This window comes from Podarcis bocagei (genome assembly GCF_964188305.1).
Source record: "Podarcis bocagei genome assembly, chromosome: 2".
Classification (NCBI taxonomy): Eukaryota; Metazoa; Chordata; class Lepidosauria; order Squamata; family Lacertidae; genus Podarcis; species Podarcis bocagei.
This window is the reverse complement of record NC_138126.1, coordinates 21,592,303-21,604,105: the sequence shown is the minus strand read 5'-3', so window position 1 is coordinate 21,604,105 and position 11,803 is coordinate 21,592,303. Positions and strand designations below refer to the sequence as shown.

General features: G+C 46.8%; 1 protein-coding gene across 1 annotated transcript; it reads right to left on the bottom strand.

Moving 5' to 3' along the window:
• Positions 1-1,588: 1,588 nt before the first annotated feature.
• On the bottom strand, positions 1,589-10,237 carry LOC308580940 (uncharacterized protein C6orf136 homolog). Its single transcript, XM_081183275.1, has 6 exons — positions 10,009-10,237; positions 6,522-7,040; positions 4,676-4,764; positions 2,874-3,074; positions 2,115-2,184; positions 1,589-1,964 (listed from the first exon to the last, which is right to left on the bottom strand). Exons 1-6 carry the CDS (start codon positions 10,141-10,143, stop codon positions 1,806-1,808), a joined length of 1,173 nt encoding a protein of 390 aa, XP_081039401.1. The 5' UTR covers positions 10,144-10,237; the 3' UTR covers positions 1,589-1,805.
• Between the last annotated feature and the right edge of the window lie 1,566 nt (positions 10,238-11,803).

Sequence of the window (11,803 nt, the reverse complement as noted above, 5' to 3'; positions counted from 1 at the left end):
TTCAGGATGCCTTAGTGACATTTTTAAGCATCTTTGCAATCATTAAGATTAACATTTTCTCTTTAGTGAAAAGAAAGCTGACATTCTTAAGACTATTTCACAGTACCACTTTCTGTGCTCACACAATTATGACATTTGACAGCATACCTCAACAAAGCTTCCAAAGATGCTACTAGCCGATGGGGAATTTACTAATGTAAAATCTGCTGTGCCTGTACTAAGTACAAAATCTGCAATGTTGCTACAGGAAGCTGGAATGCCTGCCTTGTTTTTTGTTACATAGTAGAAAAAACCCTATGTAAGATACAGAAATGTGTTGTAGAGAAATCTGAAACAGGCTTTTATTTATAGCAGTGGTTTTCATCCAGTGTGCAGTGGCACCCTGGGGTGCCTTGAATAATGATGGTCAGGGGTGCCTCAGTCCCTCTTCCCTTCCTCCTCTGATGCCCTCTTGTGTCTCTGCCTGCCAAAGGCTTGCACAAAACTGTTTGTTGCAGCAGCCCTGGCTACAATCTCCCCAGGTGAATGGTGCCTCTGGGGCTGGCCAGAGGGTGCTTCCCAGGCTCCTGTGGGGCAGTGTGAGGAGGCACCTCTCTTGGGGGGGGGCAGCTTAGAGACCAGGGACGGCAGCAGCAGCTGCCTGGAGGACTCCCAAGGAGAGGGGAGAGTGTTCGAAAAAGGGTGAAAGGCAGCCAGCTCTGCAGGCAAGAGGTCACCTAAGTGGGATCCTGAGTCCTTCGGGGGTGCCGCAGAAAGAATGTAGTTGGTCAAGAGAGCCATGGACTCAACAAGATTGAAAACCTCTGATTTATATTGTCAGCTGCTACTCTGCTTCTCTTAAGCCAAGGGTGACTGAGCTGCGGCCTGCCAGGTGCTGTTGGACTCTCTTCCCATCAGCTCTAGCCAGCATGGTCGATGGTCAGGTTTGATGGAAGTTGTGTCTAAGTATAAATATAACCTGCCAATTACCTAATAATTTTCCTAGCCCAACAGAGCAAGTGTTTTGATTAATACAATCATCCTTATAATGATTTTTAAGATACAATATAAAATCAACCATAAGTCTAGATTGGCGCTGGACAAAGTTATCATGCAGCTCAATTTTCTGTGCAAAGAAGCTCTTGCCAAGACAAAGCCACCCTTTATGAAAAAATGTTTATAATAATAATAATTTATTATTTATACCCTGCCCATCTGGCTGAGTTTCCCCAGCCACTCTGGGCGGCTCCCAATCAAGTGTTATAAAGTGTGTTTGCACATTATATGCCTTGATTCTGTCCCTTCTCAGCAAGCACTTTGATCCACAGAGGCATTCCTCATTTCATGGCGATCTTTATAAAGTGCTGCTAAGAGATGATGCACAGCACCAACCCCATCGCTGTGATTCGCCTCCTCCGCGGTGACCATCGGCATCTGAAAGCTGCCAACCCTTTTTGACCATCTGCATGTGCCTTGAAAGACTGCCAAAACAGGAACCGCCTTTTCATGCTGCTGAAAAGGGTGTTGTGAAACGGGGGCTTCTGTTCTGAATCAGTAGTTTAGATGCAAGTTGTGCTACGATGGAGCCACTTCATTCGCCCAGACTTAGTTTCAACATAAACCTTTTATTATGTACAGATTAAATTACAACCATCTTTATACAGCGCTTGCTGGTGCAATTGACAGCATAGCCACATGGAAGGCAAAGCCCACGCTATTTATAGAGAGGCAACACCGACACACAATGAGCCACTAGTGGCATCCTGCCGGCCACACACAGATATTGTCAATGAGCTGAGAGACATGACTAGCGAGAGAGCTGGACTTCAGCTATCCCTACAACCTAGTGGTGCTTCCTGCTGCTTGCCAGCCAGAATTGATAACAGCAGGAGCAGCGACGGCTTCTGTTCTGACAGCCCCAGGCCCAGCAACGAGGCTACGACAAGCTTTTTCAACTTGTTCAGGGGAGGCTGGGATGGCATGAGCTGCAAGGGGAAAATAAGCCAGGAATTAGGCTGGTGAGTATAAAATATCTTTGTCTCTAGAACCAAGCAAAGTGAAGGGGTGGCAGGCACGGGGAGGGAGAGAGTGTTTCTGCTCTCTCCTGCAGGTGGTATTCATGCACCAACACTCACCTTGCTGACCCTGTGACACTTAATCAATCCTTGTGAATCTAAGTAGAAAGTAGAATAGGCATCATAGGTCCTGGAGAGGAATTTTTTAAAAAAAAAAAAATTAGGCAAAAGATCAGATGGGTGATGTCTTCAAACAAATACAGCATGAAAGTACACATGTTTTGAATATGTTAAAGCATCTGAAAGGCTCAGCTCATGCTAATAGCCCTCAAACAGCACCCAAATAAGCAGAATACACTATTTTTCTAAAGACTTCCCCATAGCTACTTAACCCTAGCCACGGCAAGCCAGTCTAAATACAGTGGTACCTTGGTTGTCGAACGGCTTGGCTCCCGAACAAATCGGCTCCCAAACACTGTGAACCTGGAAGTAAGTGTTCCGGTTTGTGACTGTTTATTGGAAGCTGAACGTACAACGCAGCTTCCGCTTGAGTGCAGGACGCTCCTGCAGCCAATCGGAAGCCACACCTTGGTTTTCGAACAGTTTCGGGAGTCGAACTGACTCCCAGAATGGATTAAGTTCAAGAACCAAGGTACCACTGTACAGTACAGTGCTTTCAAAAGACTAGCCCTGGTGTAAGATTTTCATTAAGACAGAGCAAGATGGTTAGCTTTTCACTTCCTCCCCCACCCCACAAAAAAAGAACGATAGAAGCACGTCAAAAGCCCTAGTTCTGATGCCAGGGATTACACAAAACGGTGCATTTGTCTGGGGCTGCTCAGCTCTAAAGAGACTGCTTCCCCAAAGGAGATGTCTCACCTGTACAGCTCACTCTTATCCTTCTTGTAGAAGCGCAAAAGGAATACATGGAAAGGCAGCCCTTTAATCCGCCACCGGGCTTGGATGCTCCAGTTCTCAGGGTGCTGTGTCACCTTCAGCACCTCCATGTGCAAACTGGCAAAGTAGTTCCAAGCCAAGAAACGGCAGAAGGTCAGCGCCAACTGGTACATGGTTCGGCCGCTGGTGATGGGAGGCAGAGAGGTGAAGAGAATGGAAAGGTCAGACTGGGATAGGAAATAAAGACACACTTTTCCCCCATCCTCCCAGATAGGGAATGACCTAGTCCTCTCATCCCTACCGAGACAGATGATTCACACTGTCATCTCAAGTAGAATGGTATATTTGAACTTCCCCCTCTGTTCATCCCTGCAGGTTTAGACAAAAGCAGTACAGTTCCAGCCGTAACACCTGGAAAGCTGATTAAGAAGGTTCTCCCAACCATTCTTCCTTCCCTAAATAGTTCCAAGGGTAGCCAGCCTTTTGGGGACCCATTTGCAAGCTGGAGAAACTGTCGTGAGCACTCCACACAAATCACCACCTTTTCAGCCAACTACAACATAGGGCTTTTTTCAAGCTTAATTTCAGGCATGGGAGAGGGCTCTATAGGAAAGTCTCTGCGGACACTGGCAACCCCCAATAAGCTCACTCACTCACTCAGGGGCAAGTTGACACATGCCTTTCAGTCCCCGAGGACTACAACAAAGACTCACACATGAAACAGATCAAATGCCACAGATAACTCATGTAATCTCACATTAAACAAAATGCTTGTTGGGGTGGGGAAAAGAGGAGGAAACATACAAATTCTGCTACAAGTCAGTAAGTAATTCACTAATATTTGGGAATTAGACTTTTAAGCATATGATCCCCTGACACAGAACAGCTAGATGCTGAAGGCAACCAAGGGATTTCAGAGGATAACTGAAGTAGCAGCAATTGTTGGGGATGTTTCAGTAAGCTGAAGCAAGATCATCCAACCAATATCAGAGCACAGGGATGAGGGTCCAAAGCTCTTTCATCATACTGTTGTTTCTTCCAACATGCTCTCAGGCAGAAGCAACACTTCACCGTACTACAAGGGGCCCATGCTAGAAGAGAGCCCTGTAAATCTTCGTTTCTCTACTTATGCTCAACTCAGATTCAATGGTAAGGTATTTGCCGAACGGCATAAGCACATGAGAGTCCATTTCAAAATATTCAGAGACTAAGGCATGACTCCGGGAAGCCTAGCCTGAGCTCTTTATTGCTCTTGCTGTGTCTCTGCAGTGTGACACCATTTGCCAAGTGTCACATCCAATGTGGCAGGACAGGGTATGTAATTATAAGAAGACATTGACAAAGGAGATGCGATAGATGAGGAATTGTGAAAGAAACCTTGCCCTAAAGACAGGCTGATGAAAAGTGGGGTGGAGTTTAATAAATAAAATACAAAAGATGAGGTAGAGTGCCAGCTAGGGCATTGGGAATGGTGCCATTTTGGAAAGATTTGAGTAACGCCCACTGAATATAGCAAACCACTTCTGCCAGTGATTCAGGTTGTCTAGACGCTGCCTGCTGTCTTGAGTCCTCAATATGGTCCATTATCTTTGGGATGCTTCCCAGAGAGAGCCAGATAACTTCTGCTATGCAAGCATTAGATCTTTAACTTACACAATGGATAGAAGGGACTGTTTTCTTTCATCTACTTTAAACGTCTCACAGAACCTTTCCCCGTCATCAGAGAGCAGGTCATTCAGCAGGCAGGCATCCCCCCCAATCCCTTCACTGTTCCTAGAACTGACCGTGTTCTCAGATGCAGAATCTCATTGATGAACTCTACTTCCTGGGAGTAGATCCCATAGTCGTGGGTCTTCAAAAAGAAGTACGGTAACTGGAGAGACAAAACAAAAACTATGAAGTATGAAACATTCCCAGCCCAGCTGCAGGCTTCCTGTGCTACCTTCAAAAAACTTCCCCCTGTCCTTAGCTTTCACATCTATAGTACGTGGCTAACAGCTCTCTCTTCCTCAATTCAGATTGTGGGCTCTTTGGCCTAGGTTTGACCCAGGGGAGTGGGAACATATTCTTGGCTAATTCCAATTCGAAACCTCAACTTCATATGTGGAAATTTACATTTTAAAATCTGATATTCTGACTCAGCCTTCCATGCACAAATATAAAATAGAATTGGTATATACACTTTAGTAAGAAAGTGGGCCAGGATTCTGAGACTCGTGCACATAACAAAACGTTTTCTGCATGGATGGGACTTGTTACCTGCTGGATATTAATGCACCAAAGTCCCCTGGCTTTCATGAGTAGCTCCAGGAGGTGGTTGTAAGAGAAGGAGAACTCCAAGCTACTTCTTGGGTTTTTTGGATCCCTGCCTTGAACTCCCACCTCATTACAAAAGAGGCTTTTAGAAGTCAAATACTCAAGCCCTTAAAATATGAAATCCTATGCTTCAATTTCAAGTTTTCAGCTCTCAGTGGTATTTCTTTACTGCTATAATTTCTGGGCCCTCTAGGGTCTCAAGCAGGCAGAGGTTTTCCCCACTGCCTGTGACCTGTGATAGTGAGGCTTCCTCAGTGAGGCTACTTCCACCCTACTCCTCACCCCTCCACCCCTGCCAATAACACAAATAAACATGATGGCTGGAAGTCATCCAAGGAGATATGGGGAGATTCATGTGTTATTTCTCAATGTGGCAGGCATTTCCACTAAGACTATGCACATACCATACATTTAAAGCACATGACTCCCCCCTGCCCAATCCTGGAAACTAGTTGTTAAGGGTGCTGGGAACTGTAGGTCTGATGGGTGAACTACAGTTCCCAAGATTCTTTGGAGGAGGCAGGAAGGAATGTGCTTTAAATGTCTGTTGTGTAAGCAGCCCAAGTCAGTTTTGCATGATAAATTATTTGTGTCTTCTCATGAAAGGAAGGCACTAGAACAAAGAAAACACTGCAGACAAAGGTTGTGGCATAGAAGATTTCAGATCTTAGTACATGAAACTAACTTACTTCATGATATTCACCATGTAAAAACCACCTCGGGGTGAATTTATCTCATAAATTATTATTATTTACTGAATTTATATACCGCCCAATACTCAGAGGTTGCAGGGCAGTTCACAGAATAAAATCAAGATACAAAACCACAAAATACCCAATAAAAATAAAAACAACAACCCAATAGCTCCCCCCCAAAAAAAATTTTTTAAAGGGGCATAGGATGTTAATCAGATCAACCGAAGGCCTGGTTAAAAAGTAGCATTTTTGCCTGGTGCCTAAAGGTGTGTAATGAAGGCGCCAGGAGAACATCCCTGGGGACAGCATTCCACAAACGGGGAGCCACTGCAGAGAAGGCCCCGTCTCGTGTTGACACCCTCCGGACCTCTTGAGTAGTAAAGCAGTAAATGCTGAACCTAACCTCAAAGTATGTTAAGATGAGGAATCCAAAGGACAGCATAACAAGAAGGGGCCCTTAACTCTTGCCCAAGCCACACAGAACAGAACCCAGCCTGCCATGCCACTCTTTATTCCAATATCGAGTTCAGAATATGCTAGCCTGCTTTCGGGAAGTCTTCCAGCCCCAGCAAAGCAAAAGCACTAAGCCCCATAACAGGACAAGATCCCCCATATATACCTCTTTCCGTAGTTTCTGATGCATGACTGCAAGATGCTCTTCCATGCTGGGGTCATCCCTTTCTGGAGAACTAACTGGGGAGGGAGTCCCAGTAGTAGCCCTGAAAGGTGCAAGGGGCCCCAGTGCCACCTCTGAAGCCTGGTAAGGCGATCGGTACTGCCAGCCGTGGAAAAGGCTGTGCAGGGAGTCTAAAGAGGCACCGTCCAGCCCTTCACTCTCTTGCACTGCAATGTCGTCCTCTTGCCTCCCGTTCACCAGCGTGATGGCACCCTCCATGCCCTCTGGTGGGGAAAGCACAGCGGGGTGGGGAAGGACCCTAGTCTCTAGACAGCGCATCGGTGGGCAAAGGCTGGTCTTCAGTTTCGTAATGTTGATAACGGCAAAGTTGTCCCCAGGAGGTGCAGGCAGGACGGTGGGAACTTCTGGTGGGTTCTTCATGAAGAGGGAGTGGAATGTCGGTCCTATGGAACCGGAAGAGACTAGCCCTGGAGGTAGTTTGTCCCATGAGCCATCCAGGTCCTAGAATAAAAGAAGGTATTTGAGGACAATTAAAGCAAGGTAGCCCAGCTGTGCCCTCGGAACTCCTGAGAAGTGAAAGAAGCTTGTAAAAGCACCTAAATCAGGCTTCCTCAAACTTGGCCCTCCATATGTTTTTGAGACTACAAGTCCCATCATCCCTGACCACTGGTCCTGCTAGCTAGGGATCATGGGAGTTTTGGCCAAAAACATCTGGAGGGCCAAGTTTGAGGAAGCCTGACCTAAATTACCCTCCTCAAAAAAACAGAAGCATTTTTGCTCGGGTTGATGGGAGAAGAAATTGCAAAAGTATATCAAAGACTATTTATGTATGCTACCACTGCAACAAGAACTTTGTTAGTCCAAAGGTGGACATCACAAGAATTACCAATGACTGAGGAGTGGCAGATGAAGATGGTGGAATTGACCAAGCTGACTTTGAGGATCCAGAACCAAGACAACCAGAAATTCCAAAGAGATTGAAGTAAATTTATGGAATATATGAAAGATCATTACAAAAATGTGAAGACACTAGCAGGACTGATATGAATCCTGTAACATAACATAAAAATAGTATCTGACCTCTGATAATAAAAGGATTGGATATATGTTGAAGGACAGAAACTGGCAGCTAAATTGCACATACAATTTATTAGGAAATGGGAAACCAGCTGAAGGGAGGGAGGGAAGTCACAAGCTCAGTGGAGCAAATGAAATTGATTTGTTATTGTAATGTTGTTGTATTTTATGTTTTATGTTTTTTTTTTAAAGAAAAATTATATTCCAAAAAAAAGGAAGTCCTACAGCTTCAGCCACCATTCTCGGTTCTTTTTAAAAACACACACACACACACCGATAAATGGGAAGCGTGACAAGATTTGACATAAGACTGACAACTGCTAAGTTACTGGTTCTGGCACCAGGCCTATATAAGGATCTAAAGAGAACAGTCCCATATTCCTTTCCTCAATTCCTGCACCAGCCAGTTTCCATCTCCCAGGCTACCTTGGTATTCAGCGAGAATGGAACTGTTTTAGATATTTCACATCCTCACACCAGATCACATCAATTAAGTGGTCATTTTGTGTTCAGCATTGCATAGAAACTGACCCCCAAGATAGTGCAAAGTAAAAATGCCTAGCAACAATATCAGAGGCAGAACCTGGTACAGTCATACCTCAGGTTAAAGTAGCTTTGGGTTGAGTGTTTTCAGGTTGTGCTCCGCGGCAACCCGGAAGTAACGGAACATGTTACTTCTGGGTTTCGCTGCTCGCGCAGACACTCAAAATGACGTCACGTGCATGCGCAGATGCGGCAAATTGCGACCCGCGCAGACACGGGTTGTGTTTACTTCAGGATGCAAACGGATTCCATTCACATCCAGAGGTACCAGTGTATTTTGAAAATGTCAGTTTTCCAGTTGGCATAAATGCAGGGCAAAACCTGAAAACGGGTGGGCAGAGCTGAGTCTTTGGAGGTCTTTAAGCAGAGGCTTGACAACCATATGTCAGGAGTGCTCTGATGGTGTTTCCTGCTTGGCAGGGGGTTGGACTCGATGGCCCTTGTGGTCTCTTCCAACTCTATGATTCTATGATTCTATGAGTGAAACTTCACAGACTAAGATGGTATCCAGTGATCAGTCAGTAAGCCCCACTTCAGCAATTTGCCCTTGCCTACAGATCCTATTCCCTGCTTCCCAACTGTTTGCTGTCTATCTCAGAGACAATGAAAGAGTGTGCCTTCAGGGATGAAGTCAAACTGTTGGAAAGTTACAGCACTTGCTGTAGCTGTAGAGCCTGATACAGGAGAGGCATGTTTTATTGTAGGCGGGGCACAGGAAGGCGTCTGCTTTTGCTGCTCTGGGTGCATCAGGAAATTTCTTCTCTCTGCCCAGTGGTCACTCCTTCTCCAGTCACTGCTATATAGCTCATCTTAGCACAGCCCCAACCCAACCCCTTGTTGTGAAGATCTGAATTTTAGAAGGCCAATAAATTGTGGCGTATGCAGTGCTTTTTTCTGGGGGGACGCTCCTCAACGTTTTGTGAATCTTTGTACTTTTGTCCATTTACTGTATTTATTTTTCCCAGTCTGAACTATAAAATGGTGATTTTCTTGAGTCAAAATGAGAGTACAGTGGTACCGCTGGTTGCGAATGGGATCCATTCCGGGGGCCCATTCGCAACCTGCAAGGAACGCAACGTCTGCATGGGTCATGATTCGCCACTTCTGCACATGCGCGTGACGTCATTTTGCGCATCTGCACATGCGGCGAAACCCAGAAGTAACCCTTTCCGGTACTTCCGGGTCGCTGTGGGAAGCAACCTGAAAAGATGTAACCTGAACCCAGCGTAACAAGAGGTATGACTGTACCCCTAAACATTTTTTAAAGGAAAAAAAGCACTGGGCGTACATATGCAAATATATATAAGAGGGCATGTGTATTGTGGCACTTTAAGAACCATGATGACTATGTTTCCAGGGTACTGGGTCCACTTCACAATGCACTCAAGCCCCCTCCCAAGCATGTACTGTGTGTGTGTGTGTGTGTGCGTGTGCGTGCACGCGCGCATGCATACGCATACACACACACAACCAGATAGATAGATAAATAAACATAAACACAAACACACAATCACACACACAGCTAGCTAGCTAGCTAAATAAACATAAACACAAACACACAATCACACACACATACACACACACGGGCTCAGCGCACGAGGGAGGCACGAGCAACAATCCAGTTGCCAATCCCGCCGCTCGCGATCCTACCCAACTCAGTGCTCAGCAAGTTGGTCCTACGGACCATGTGCCAACACGCCCCCCCCAAAGCAGCCCTCCTTCCGGGACTCCCATCATCAGCCCTCAGAAAGGAGCAGGGTCGCCTGGCCACGCCCCCTCCGCGCCCGGCCACGCCCCTTTGCCCACCCCGCCCTCCCGTCTCCCGCTCTCTCCTCGCTCGCTCTCTCACCTTCGGCCGCGCCCGGTAACAGCATCGCGCCGCGTCGCCGTGGCCCAGCCGGAGCCTGCCGCCCCCGCTTCCTCCCCACCTCCACGGGCAGCGGGGCCCCAGACGCCCGGCCACCGCCCGGCTCCGCTGGTACATAATGCGGACACAGGGCGGCTCCCCACCTCCAGCCCAACGCCTCTCGCCTCAGAAAGCGCCCGCTGCAGCCGGCGAAGCCACGGCGCCTGCGCCGGCAAGGGAGCCTCCAAATGCGCAGGCGCAGTGCCGTAGTCTCCTTGGGCTGAAGGAGGAAGGCGTGCGCAGGCGCCCTCTTGGCCGGGCCCCGACCCCGCTTTGAACTTTCCGCGAGCGAGCGAGAGCTCTTCGCCCACTGCGCTTGCGCAACGAGGCTGCTGCTGCTGCAAGGGGTTACGGTTCTGCTGCAGGGAGACTTCCGGTTCTCTATCGCAGCTGACAGCATCCTCCATGTGCGGGGGTCGAGAGTGCTAGAAATGCAGAGGGCCGACAAAAAAATGGCAGTACGGAGTCCTTTGAGTCCTGTCCTTATTTTCCCCCTCCCAGGATATTCCTTCCCATCCTCTCACATCACACACACAGCATGCACTGAGCACAGCCAGGGCTCACTGGGCAGTTTTTTTGGGGGGGTCAACACCCCCGCTCCGCATAAGAAGTTGAATATATTTTGTTCCCCAAAGCTGCAACTGTCTCCCTCTTGCGCTTATGTAGTCAAAACGAACAACCCTAGAAGAACTTCGCTTTTAGTTATGTAGGATAATTAAATGTAAAAGGCCCAAAACACACGTGGTTAGAGGCTCCTTTGGGCGGAGGGGATTTGATATAACCATGCCCCTAACAACGAAGTGCCCCTGTGCATTTTTTTAATGCCTCATGACAGATAGAAGGGCAACAGTTTCACAAAGTATTGCATAAAGGTGTATCTTTCAGAGTCTCTCATTACAGTGGTACCTCGGGTTACATACGCTTCAGGTTACAGACTCTGCTAACCCAGAAATAGTAACTCGGGTTAAGAACTTTGCTTCAGGATGAGAACAGAAATCGTGCTCCGGCGGCACGGCGGCAGCAGGAGGCCCCATTAGCTAAAGTGGTGCTTCAGGTTAAGAACAGTTTCAGGTTAGGAACGGACCTCCAGAACGAATTAAGTACGTAACCAGAGGTACCAATGTACAGTCCTTTGAAAAAGCTATGTCCTCTACCCAGGATAGTGAAAGAAACCTCATGCCCTTAAAGATGTGATAGGAAGATGATAATAATACAGCCCTCTAAAAGCCTTAATGACAGGTAAAAACATAGATCTCAAAAGCTGAGAGCCAATATTTATCATAATAGGCTTCACTATTACAGCAACCCCCTTGGTGAATACTTACACCCTTAACATGAAGTTGCTCAGTTCCAGTCATAAAGCCCAGTCTTTTAGCTCACTTTTCCTACTTGTTGCTGTGGGTGAATGTTAATCTGGTTTTACCAGTTTATTACCAGCTGAGAGCTGGTCACACCAACACAAACCAGATTGCATCGATTACTCCTTTTGAATGGCTCTCGCTTTCACAGGAAAATGGAAATTGTGCATTGCTCTATCTTCCAGCCTCCCTTCGTGATAATGTATTTCCCTCTGTATGCACACATAAAGTTAGGAACTATTAGGTGGGTTCTCATCCACAAAACCTTACACCACAATATTATTTGAACCCTTTAAGGTGTCGTCAGACTCGTGCTACAACAGACACAACTCCACTTCTGTAATTTCCTCACAAAATGTTTGCTTCAGTTATGAGTGCAG